Source organism: Lolium perenne, chromosome 6 (genome assembly GCF_019359855.2).
Source record: "Lolium perenne isolate Kyuss_39 chromosome 6, Kyuss_2.0, whole genome shotgun sequence".
Taxonomy (NCBI): domain Eukaryota; kingdom Viridiplantae; phylum Streptophyta; class Magnoliopsida; order Poales; family Poaceae; genus Lolium; species Lolium perenne.
This window is the reverse complement of record NC_067249.2, coordinates 96,013,886-96,026,460: the sequence shown is the minus strand read 5'-3', so window position 1 is coordinate 96,026,460 and position 12,575 is coordinate 96,013,886. Positions and strand designations below refer to the sequence as shown.

At 47.0% G+C, this 12,575-nt stretch overlaps 1 protein-coding gene across 1 annotated transcript; it reads right to left on the bottom strand.

Moving 5' to 3' along the window:
- Positions 1–5,569: 5,569 nt before the first annotated feature.
- On the bottom strand, positions 5,570–6,226 carry LOC127338774 (basic blue protein). The gene is made up of 2 exons (XM_051364761.1): positions 5,963–6,226; positions 5,570–5,853 (listed from the first exon to the last, which is right to left on the bottom strand). Exons 1-2 carry the CDS (start codon positions 6,147–6,149, stop codon positions 5,654–5,656), a joined length of 387 nt encoding a protein of 128 aa, XP_051220721.1. The 5' UTR covers positions 6,150–6,226; the 3' UTR covers positions 5,570–5,653.
- Between the last annotated feature and the right edge of the window lie 6,349 nt (positions 6,227–12,575).

Genomic DNA, 12,575 nt, shown 5'->3' with positions numbered 1-12,575 from the left:
CTTGTGCCACCCCCTAGCAGATCTCGCCCGCGCCGGCCCTGGCTGATCTCACTTGCGCCGACCTCTAGGAGCTCGGTTGCGGATGCCGGCGGGGATCCACAGGCTGGCGTCGACCTCGTCCGCGCTCGCGCGCCCGTCGACCCATCCCTGCTCCCGCGCCATCGGGACAGAGGTGCTCTCCCTGTTGACAGAGAAGAAGGGGATGTGGGGGAGAGAAGAGATAGGGAAAGAGATATGTCCGGCGATCGCGGCGCATCAACTCGCGGGAGTCCACCGGGGCTGACCCTAACCTCCGTCCCCGTCCTTCTCCGGCGAGCACCTAGCAGACTTATTGCTGCTGGGCCGTTCACACGGGGAAGAAGACCTTAAGGCTGTAGAATTAGAATTTATAAGTTCAATTGTCTTCTTTGCAAAATGCACATGCCACATCAGCCTGACATCAGGACCCACATGTCAGTTTGGTTATTAAACCGGCATCAAAGAGGAACTAGTGTTTTTTGTAACACTAGTACAAATGCCCGTCCGTTGCTACGGGACGATAATACATATAAACAAATTAGAAATAGTTAAAATACAAACATTATGTCGTTGACCTATGTTATTGTTTTTTTACCACACATGCTCATGCCATGGCACAGAATGGAGTAGTAGGCGAATTTACGCTTGAAAGAGGTGAAACTCTTACGCACAAGTGAAGCACGGACACTCAAGGCTCCATTACGAGCCCACAACTTTTTGGAAAATATAAACACTGATACGCAAAGAATTATCTAGGAAGGGATAATAAGAATATCATTTTGAATTGTATTCTTGGGACAAAATTTTAATTGTTTGAAGTGCATTTATGGAACATACACATAAAAGTGAAGAGCTTATTTGGACAGTTTAATATAAATCCAAAAAATCATAGAGAACTTTCCATATTGATTGCACCATGTCCTACCAGATTCTCGAAAAAAACTACCAATAAACACCATAAACACACACGCACGCACACCATCGCCCCCAGTCCCCACTCTACAGCTTCACTTTGACTGTCAGTCTTCCGCTACCTCCTTGCCGCCGGTGAGAAGACCGTCCCCCTCCCTTACCTGCCGCACTATATGTTGTGGCACAAACTCCAAATTATCCTCCAAAACAATCTTTAATTCCATAGTCTTCCTGCTTTCAATGAGCGCAAGTCCGGATACAACCTGTTCCGCATATATCTACAATTGTTAAATAGAAAAATTGTGTAGAGAAAATTAGTTGTATGGATAAAAAAATTGGGCTTAAATGTGGCTAAACAATATGAAAACAACAAAACTGGGTCAGTGCCTCATCCCACAACATATATCTGATTTTCCCTTGAACTATAGTTCTTTCTTCATTTATTTGTGACAAAAAAATCGAGATTGTAAAATAAGTTGCAACATGGAGAACCCAAAATTTGATGATGATGCAGAGTATAGCCACCTCACTGGATAGAAAACATGTGCTCCCATGCTGTGAAAGAAAAGCTTTCCATCCTCTTGGTATGAAAATTGATGCCTATTTATGCAATACCACAAACATGTAAGGTGCATAAAAAACTGAAGCAATTCTTATTATCTATCCTATGACCAATAAAACAAAACATAATATGTTGTTGCCACCCGGTGGCAATGCCCCCCACTTGGATACCGTCTGATCCATCTATAGATTCAATCTCAATGCAGATGTAATATTTCATCACAATCACTGATTAGCTACACTCTCTGCAAAGCACCTGCACGAGCTGGAGCATACCGCAGTGTTAACTCCCGCCACATGCGGAAAGAGGACAGAGTGATGTATCATACTGCATTCACTTCCTCTTGGTCAAAGTCTTGTGCCTGGCTGACTGCCTGCGCGAGTGAAAAACAACCATGTGTAAGTTTTCTGCCTAGAATAGTGAAAACAACACATGCTAAGCAGTACTTCACATCTACCGGCCATTTGAACCCTTCAATCTTAGCAAAGAAATAAATTGATGGGCAACAATTATAGCATGTCACAGCAACGCTCGGTGGTCTCGAACGCCACATCCCTGCCAGTGGAGACCGGCAAAGAATCTGAGATATTGTCAGCCGCACAAACACTCCAGTTATATGGGCGTGTTTGGTTGCCTGGGCCAATTTTCTGCATAACTGCATCAGCGAGATGGGAGCCCTTGCGCGAAGCGTCACTCGTTTGGCAGCCTGAGCAGAATTTTTTGGCCCAGCAGAAACGAATGGCTCAGTCTGTTTGGTTTCATACGAGCCTAGCTTAAGCCTCACCAATTATTCCCATGGTGACCTTACCTCTCACCTCCTCACCTATCACAAAGCTTGACGTCGCTGTCACGAAGCCTGACACCACGCCGGTGCGCGGGAAGACCACCATGCCACTCTCGCTGACGATGGCCAAGGCGGCATGCATAAGACTGGGTTGAATATGATAGGGCGAAGCTTTCGGTGTAGCACAACAAGAACGTTGCCACCATGACACTGCCACTGCTTACACCTATACGGTTACCGCCATGGATTACTGCATATCACATACCATAACCATCACCACCATGACATCGCCGGTCACGCCCGTCACAGGCATCACCACATCGACGAACAACGTCATGACACCGCTGTTACGCCCGTCAGAAGCATTACAATGTCGCTGACGATGTCGTCGAACACCACCATGACACTGCCGGTCACATGCATCACCACGTTACCGAACACGAAGACGAACACCACCATGGCACCGCCGTTCTTGCCCGTCACAAGCATCACCATGTCGCCGAGCACGAACTTGAATACCACCATAACAACGCCGGTGACGCCGGTCATAAGCATCACCACATCACCGACCACGAAGACGAACATCACCATGCCGCCACCACCATGGATTATCACCTCTCACGTCTCACCTATCATCACCACGTCGCCGTCCATAAAAATGGGGAGGCGAGAAGTTGAGCAAAAGTACTCCAAACCTTAGTCACACATACGTACATATTGCAGTATACTTGTGAGTCAATTATGTATCAGCGTATGTATACCGAAACAAAACCCGGTCAACATGAAAGTCATGCGGAATGGTGAGGTGAACCTACTCCTGAAAGAAACTCAAACGGTTGAGCGTGTGCGACGAATTTGACAAAATTCGCTTAAAACTTCATACACGAAATTGATGATTTACGACTGGCGAAACTCGAAACCAATTGTGGGAATTGGTTCGTATCATCGACACACATCTTTTTCGTGTACATCTTACTTCAATACAATGTGTTGATTTGAGAGAGGATGTGTGGAGTAGTGTAAGCGAGAGTGAGCCTAAGCAACATCTCGTGCAGCCGTTGCATTGCTGGAGTCAAAGTGGCGCAAGAACGGGTCTGTTCCTGGAGAAACTGCCATTCTAGACGTTCCTCCAGGGCCTGACCCGATGCTGCTTTGAGAACCGATTTCTGCAAGAACGTGGCTTGGCATGAGCATCAAATTAGCCAAAAATTACTGGCCCGATGCGAGCCAAGAGACATGCAGCCTACGAAATGCGTCCTATATTTCAGACCTTATTTTCCCGCTGGATCAAAATCATACGTATATCGATATGCGTGTCATTGCACAAGATCACTTCACGAATCTCTAGCACTCCACAACTTGACCATTAGAGCACCCTGCAGGACTTTTAACAGACGATAAAAACCGAGTCTGTTCTTCTTTTCTGCGCGCCGCTCAGTGAACTGTTTTACCAAACGTTTAAAAATATCGCGCGCGGAAAGGAACGCTTCACAAGATGCCCTAAAATAGAGTGTCGCAAACAACTTTTGGTGCAAATTTCGATCAAACGTAGATAAAGAAGATACAAATGCGATAAACTAAACTAAACCAAGAAAATATGATAATCTAAACTAAAAAAAATCTAGTCATGGAACTCGATGTCGGAGTCCGACGAATTCGCTACGGTGGATGAAACAAGATCCAACCACCTAGGATCATCATCGTCGATGGTGCTCCGGCCTTCCATCTGCACCAGGATGAACGCCTTGCGTGCTCGCTTGGCTTACCTCGCCGCCTTGCGCTCCGCCCGTTGCTGCTTGAAGAACTCGTTCTCTTCAACGACGTCTTAGAGGAAGTTCTCGCGCGACGCTGCCATGGCACGCTCGTCTGCCGCGGCGATGGCGAGCCGGCGGTGGCGGTCGCGCTGCCTCTCCTCGTTGGTCACAAGGCGCGTTGGAGGCGCCAACATCTCCGCTTTGGCAGCGGAGTTGGTGTCGTGGAAGTTGAGGTTGCGGCGCGGATGGCCGAGCCGCCACGCCATCGCGTCGTAGCCACGTGCGGCCTCGTGTGCGGTCTCGAACACCCCGAGGATTAGGAGGTAGCTGGCCGCGCGGATCTCGGCTTAGAAGTTTCCCACCGGCCGAGCGCGCACTCCGTGGAAACTGGAGAAGCTGCGGCCAATGTGGCGCGGGTGGAAGGTCAGGACGACAAAATCTTTTGTTGTGGTGGTAGTTGGTGGGCAGAATAGAAAACATGTTCCTAATTTTTAAGTAGCGTAGAAGATGTACATGTACATAGATAGATGTAGATGTAGATTAACTGTAGAGTAGTGGTTTTTTGAAACCCTAACCTAAAGGGTTGGTTGTTTGTTACGCATGCCTGAAATGTGGTGTTTTTTTGTAATTTTCTCACGCAGCATTTCTTTGGAAGAACTGGGCCCTATTCAAAAAAAAAAGTGTTGGACTGCTGACACAATGCAGCGACATGGGCTTCAAGCCCTGGAAGTGTGTGCACTCTGTGATCAGCAGATAGAGAGCATCGATCACCTAATGGTCCAATGCCATTTTGCCAAGGAAATTTGATTCAAGCTAAGTCGACACCTCCACGTTTATAATCTGATGCCAACAACTCAGGAAACTCTTAGGGAGTGGTGGCAACACAAAGTTGCAAAGGGCTTCAAAAGAAACAACAAAGAGCGAGCGGCAACGGCTATAGCAGGGATGTGGAGAATCTAGTTCATCAACGGCTATAGAAAGAAATGCCCGCACCTTTGAGGGACAAAATCTCTTCAGCTCATCAACTTGCAGTCAGAGCTCTACAGGACTTGGAGGACTGGGATTCATCAAGGAAAACCAACAAACGAACAAATAGTAGGCAGACGCGAGGAATAGCAGTACCTAGTGGGGGGTGTGGTGTTCAGGAAAGGATTGTAAGAAGCTCTTGTACAGACTCTCTTCAACCTTAATGTAATGACAGGTAACCAATTTGATTGCGTGTTCTTGAAAAAAAGAAATTAGTACCCATTTTCTAATCATGTGAAATTTTGCTTTTAGAAAATGAGAGCTATGACTCAAATTTTATAATGTTTTTTCTTGTAAAACCTTAGGTGTCACAGTATGCATCTTGGTCAAGTTTGAAACAAAGATTTATTTCACAGTTGGCTGAAAACAGCAAACCCGGTGAAATTAGGTCTGAAATTCACTTTGAATCAGATTTTGTCGCGCTGCGAACGTTCGAACCAGATACTTTATTCGCAGTACACATGACCAAATTAAGCATCCCAATTGCAGTTTGATTCAGACGTAAAGTTCACCGAACCGAAATGCAGAGCAAATGATATGAATTCTTTATAACACGACAATTATTGACGTTTCTTAGTGCTTTTGCACATAGACCGTCTACTGGGTCGCGACGGCGATTTTCATCCCTCCCTGGCAGTGGCCAGGAAAGCTGCAGATGTAAAAGGTCTTGCCACCGGAGAGCCTGATATTGTCGTTGCCGGAGGTGTAGGTCCTGGCACCGGCGCCGGCCGTGCACGAGTTGTACCCAGCTTCGTCCACCTCAACCACGTTGTGCATGCTCGGATTATACTTGAACACTGCAGGATCGATCGATCACAGAAAGATCGTGTTATGAGACCATCAATCAATTACCATAGTACTCCTGATAGTTACCAGTTATACATATATATCGACGTTGCTACTTACCGAGCGCATCGCCGGCCGAGAAGGGCTTGCCGTTCTCCCAGCCGGCCACGCCGAAGGTCCAGCCGCCGCCCTCGCCGACGGTCCAGTCCCTCTCCCCGCAGACGAGGGTCGTCGCAAAGCACAGGGCCAGCATCAGCCCGAGAACAACGGCGCCGATGCTGCCGCTCATGCTTCTTCGCACAGCCATTGCACTCAGAAAGGTGTCTGTTTACCACTACTGAAGCTCACAAAACACAAAGAATCAGCTAATGACTTCTCGGTCGATCTTGCGATGGTTTGCGATAGGAAGGAGCGTAACTCCTCCTTTAATAGGCGCCTAAAGGGTCAAGATATCGCGCGATCTTTTGTAGTTATTGCGCAAGTTCTCGCAAATTTTATGTAGTATTTATTACTAATCGATTATACCCCAGAAAATCAGCATTATTTCCTTCCAAATAGTACCATTTACGAGCATTAGTTTTTTTTTTTTGAGAAACACAGTACAAGCGCAGACGCTCACATACACGCGCATACACTCACCCCTATGAACGCACACACGCACACCCTACCCCTATGAGCACCTCCGGAAGACTGAGTCGGCGGATTGGATCTTGAAATTGACGAAGTCACCACAGGCGCCATTTACGAGCATTAGTAGCAATCAATAGCAAGGAGTACACGATTTGGCTACAAGATACCTAAATAAATAAATACATAATAATTGTTTTGGCCAGTAGTACCTGAGTCATCATGCGCAACCTGATGCGCCCGTTTGGTTACTCGATGTGAATTACGGGGGCTGCTAGGTTATCGTCACCCATGGCCCATGGGCACAGTTAAATTTCCGACAGCCTACGGATGGTTTTCTTGTTGGAACGGAGGGATGAGAGGAGTATGTGGCCACCGAAGAGGAAGGGGAAAGGAGCACCATCGCCGCACTGCCAGAGAGGAAGGGAAAGGAAAGCACCACCACATCTCGATGAATAGGGCCACCACCTTCAACTCCCCCGGCGCCGGCCACCGCCACCCGTGGCCGGCATTGCTCTCGCGCCACCTTGCCACTCCACCGTGCCCAAAGCACCTCCTCCGGCGGTCCATCCCCGCCCTAGGCCATCCCTCTAAGCCCCCACCACCTCCTTCTCCTTCTCCGGCGCCGGTGACCCTAAGTCTGGCGACCTTGCACCCCCACCACCCTAAGTTTTTCTTCTGAGCCTCCGTCAGCACCGCCGTGGCGATCTGTGTCAGCCCCATCTCTAGCTCGACCATGGCTTGTCGTTGCCTCCTCTGCCGTTGCCAGCCATGGCAACGCAGGCTCCGGCTAGACCACCTTTCCCTCTCCTGCTTCTATCGATCTCCGGTGAGGTGGCGTTGTTGTGTTGGAGGTGTAGGGGAAACAGCTTCGTGGGGAAGAAAGATGTCGGGTTCGGTAGATGGGACAGAACGAAGAAAGGGAGGGGATAACAGATCGAGGGTGGTCATGGGCCCCACAACGACATGCGTCGTGTGGTGACCGTGCCCATGATCACCCAAAAAGGAGCCTTTTCAGTGATTTACTATGGATCGAAGGGAGTAGCATTTTCTAGGTCTTGTGGGTTGGAGGAGAGGAAAATCACTTGAAAAAATGAGCAATTTATAATCTTTTAATGTCAGATAGTGGGTCGTAGGAATGCTCTTTATTCATTCAACATGAGAAGACATAAAAAGGTTGGATCAGTAAACACATGCACCAAAATGGCCATCTAGGAGGAATGGATTCACCGTTTGACAAAGTGTCGAACAAAATTAGAAGTGGAAAAGGAGTTGGTTGGCATGAGAACGTAAGATCCTAAATAACTGAGATACCATATTTATACCTAGATAAGAATTGTTAGGCGTAATCGTATGTTGTAGTTTTCTGGCTAACAATTCCTGAGAGTAGTCAGGGTGATCGAAAAAACCCCGATCCCTTGCCTCTTGCGCCATTGAATCGTGGGATCTGGTTAGTTGATGTGTTCATCGATCATGTGCATACCTCCCTTTCCCCTCCGCGTGTAGGTGGAGTCCACAACACCACGCGGTTTCTACAAAAAGGTGAAAAGTTGTCTCCCACATGCCCTGGTATAGCTTTGTTGTCACCACATAGAGAGCTTGCACCAGCTCTATCAATGGCGCCGCCAACGTTTCTGTTGCAGCATTGCATCGCATTCCTCACGAAGCTTCTAGGTTCCTTCATAGCACCGCGGAACACCCCTTGTAGCAATGTAGGGGTGCTTTCTAGCGCCATCACAAACCTTTGTAGTATCGGGATTCTTTTGCAGCACCATGATACGTCTCAGACGTATCCATAATTTCTTATGTTCCATGCTAGTTTTATGACAATACTCACATGTTTTATACACACTTTACATCATTTATATGCATTTTCCGGCACTAACCTATTAACGAGATGCCGAAGCACCAGTTCCTGTTTTGTGCTGTTTTTGGTTTCAGAAATCCTACACAGGAAATGTTCTCGGAATTGGACGAAACGAAAGCCCAGGGTCTTATTTTTCCACGGAGCTTCCAGAAGACCGAAGAGGATACGAAATGGGGCCACGAGGTGGCGACACCACAAGGCGGCGCGGCCAAGGAGGGGCCCGCGCCGCCCTATGGTGTGGGCCCCTCGGGCACCACCCTGCGCTGCCCCTTCGCCTATAAAATCCTTCCGTCGCGAAAACCCTATTACCGAGAGCCACGATACGGAAAAAGTTCCAGAGACGCCGCCGCCGCCAATCCCATCTCGGGGGATTTAGGAGATCGCTTCCAGCAACCTGCCGGAGAGGGGAATCATCACCGGAGGGCTCTACATCACCATGCCCGCCTCCGGACTGATGCGTGAGTAGTTCATCCTTGGACTATGGGTCCATAGCAGTAGCTACATGGTTGTCTTCTCCTCTTGTGCTATCATGTTTAGATCTTGTGAGCTTCCTATCATGATCAAGATCGTCTATTTGTAATGCTACATGTTGTGTTTGTTGGGATCCGATGAATATTGAATACTATGTCAAGTTGATTATCAATCTATCATATATGTGTTGTTTATGTTCTTGCATGCTCTCCGTTGCTAGTAGAGGCTCTGACCAAGTTGATACTTGTAACTCCAAGAGGGAGTATTTATGCTCGATAGTGGGTTCATGCCTCCATTGAATCTGTGACAGTGACAGAAAGTTCTAAGGTTGTGGATGTGCTGTTGCCACTAGGGATAAAACATCAATGCTTTGTCTAAGGATATTTGTGTTGATTACATTACGCACCATACTTAATGCAATTGTCTGTTGTTTGCAACTTACAATACTGGAAGGGGTGCGGATGCTAACCCGAAGGTGGACTTTTTAGGTAGAGATGCATGCTGGATAGCGGTCTATGTACTTTGTCGTAATGCCCTGATTAAATCTCATAGTAGTCATCATGATATATGTATGTGTAACATCCCAAGTTTTCAATAAAAGAAACAAGAGAGAAATTCAAGAATCCAAAAATCAGAGCCAACAAAAACTTTTTCTCATCATATAGGACTATGCATATTAGCTCACCTTATTAATTTATTTGAGTGTGCTTTTGCCATGATGCTTGTTTGTGTGTTACTCTCATTCTAAAAACCCTAGCAATGATCACTTGATCAACCAAAGTCAAATAAAAGTAAAATAGAAAAGAACTTCTAAAAATCAACTTCACACTCACATATGGCCTATGCCATTTTTACAAATCTTTGATCTAGGCCATTTTGGTTTGCACCATTAGTTGTAAATGGATACTAAACACTTATTAACACCTTTGGAATCAAACAAACTCAATTCAAATCAATTTTGAATCAAAATTGAGCTCACATATGATTATGGTCATATGTGCCATTTTTAACCTGATACCCACTTTGAGCCCCTGGTTTTTAACTTTTCACTTCTACACTTTGTCAACTCTTTGCACCTCATCCAAGACAACATCAAGCACTTCAACTTTGCCCAAAACCACCACCCCAAATTCCTTATCAAATTCAAATGAGAATCAAGCAAAGTTGGAACAAACTCACATATGCAAGATCATATGCAAAATGTGATTTTGCATCTCAATTCTATTTTGATCACCACCACCACCAAAATGCTCCATTTAATCTATGATTACACTCCACCAAAATTTTTCTCAAAATTCGAAAATTATTTTCTTGCGGGCATTACCACAAACACCTGGCAGGCAGGGTGAAAAATGAAGCCCATGCTGAAATTTTACATTGGACTTGGTCCAACCCTGACCCTCTCTGCACCCCTGGAACTTCACCACACCCATCAGCACCAGTGCCAACCCCTGCCACCCCTCCACTTGCTCACCATGGTCAAAACCATGCCATGCCGTGGCATGGCATGCCACCACCATGCCACTCTCACCCCTAGCCATCTCTGGACCGAACCACCATGTCCTGGACGTTCTCCGTACTCTCCTGAGCCAGCCCGTGCTTCCCCTTGGTCACCACGACGTCTGCACGCGCCAGCATCGACGTGGCCAGACGCGCCCAGACGTGCACACGCACGCGCCAGGGCACGCACGGCGAGCGCCCTGGACGCGCTAGAGCGTGACGACGCCGGAGCCCCTGCGCCACCTCGACCTCTCCTCTCAACGCCAGTCGACGCAGGACAAGTCCCTGGATCGCCTGGACACGCCCACTAGCCCGCGGGAACGCCGCAGACGACGACCGCGTCCACGACCGACCGCCATGCCCTGCGCGCTCCCGTCAAGCTCACCATCGCTGCAGAGCCCCTGCCGCGCCACGATCACGTGCGTCAGCTTCGCCAGGACACCAGCCACCGTACGCGCCCACGCCTTGCCCCTTCGCGACCTTGGAACGGCGACGACGATGACGACTGCCGCTCCGCCCCACGGCCACCTCCCGCGCCTATAAAAGGGGAGCCCCTCCCACTGAACTGAGCACGCCAACACCTTCCTCTCCACACCACAGCTCTCCTCGACCTCTCAATTGAATCAATTAGCCACCCCACTGCTCCAATTGCAAGATCACCGCCGCCAGTACACGGAGTTCGCCGGAGCAGGAGGCCGCCGTTGGAGACGCAACTGCTTCCAGGCGCTTCCTCATCCACTCCAACGTTGCTGCGCACATCGCCGACGACCGCCGGAGCTCCGACGAGCTCGCCGACCCCCTACCACCGTCGCAGTGAGTTCCCTTCTCGCCGTCGACGACGACGCTCCCCAACCGTCCGATCCTCGCCTAATCCCACGGCGCAGGCCTGCGCGTACCGCTTCGGTCGTTATGACCCGCTGACGCGTGGGACCTGCAGTCAGACGGCCTGCTCGCGCTGAACGCGAAGTGGGCCGGCCCAAATCCTTTTTCTCTCTGCAGCCCAGCTAGTTTCCCGCGCGAGCCCACCTGTTCAAATTCAAATTTCCAGAATAAATGAAATATACAATCTGATGCCAAGTTTAAAATTCAATAGGGACAAATCTACTCGGCCAACTTTTACAAACTTGATATTGTTGGAAAGCTTAGGATTTTATCTACACAATGCCACTGGATAGAACCCTAGATCTATTGCGGAATTAAAGTGACAAAATAAACAAGGCAGGGACTTTTCTGCCTTATAATAATTCTTAAAAATCAACCATAAATGCTTTTCAGTTAATTCCACCTCCAATAATTCACATTTCACTTATAGTAATTGTTTCTACAAAAATATGCCATGCTTACTTTGAATGATCATGGCTTAGTTGATTTAAATGACTTTATGGCTATTTCTAGTCAAAGATATTGTCCAAAACTATTAAGAAATCTTATGAGAGAGTTTCTCTCATTTAAATCTTGTCACCACCAATTCCAAATGAAGTGGAGACTCTGGTCAATTAGGTCTCATAAGAAGTGTTGGTGATATTAAATCCTTGTTATGCAAAAACTAAATAGTATGAGGTGCTCACCTCATTTAAATCATTTTCTCAAAATGATAAGTGTGAAGAGGTTGACTTGGGTCAACCTAGGTCAAATATTATGCATAAGAGAAATTAAATCTTAATAAGATAATGAGAGGAAATTATTTCTCTAAATAATTCAAAGTAACATTTAAGTTTAGTATGAGAGGAAATTATTTTTCTTAAATGATAAAAAGAACACATCCATCCACCCAATATTAGTGTATGATACTAGTTTAAAGTGTGTAGCTCATGAGTGTGCTTAGTTTAGTAAATTAGTTTGGTGTGATGATTGTGTACTCCGTATTCGTAATTTAGACGCTAGTACCGAGGAGTACCAGGAGGAGGAGGAGGTCTACTTCCAAGGAGAAGAAGACCACTTTGACCAATTCCCCAACCAAGGCAAGATAATACTCTTGCAAAGTGCAAAGCTCACCATGAGCAAGGCATTTCCCCATTTACTTTATGCTTATGATCCTATTTCCCAGTTTTACTTTACAAGCTTTAATTACTTTTGGTTTATCAAAGTATTTTTGATTTATTATTCACTTGATTAGTATTTGGATTAGTACATGAGTATCAACCTTAGCCTAGAAGCAAAGCAAGTACTTAGCACACCTCATACATAGTTGCTAGTGCTAAATTAAAAATGACTACTCTAGATGGGAACATGTGTTTATGAAATGATGATGGTGAAAACCTTGGAATG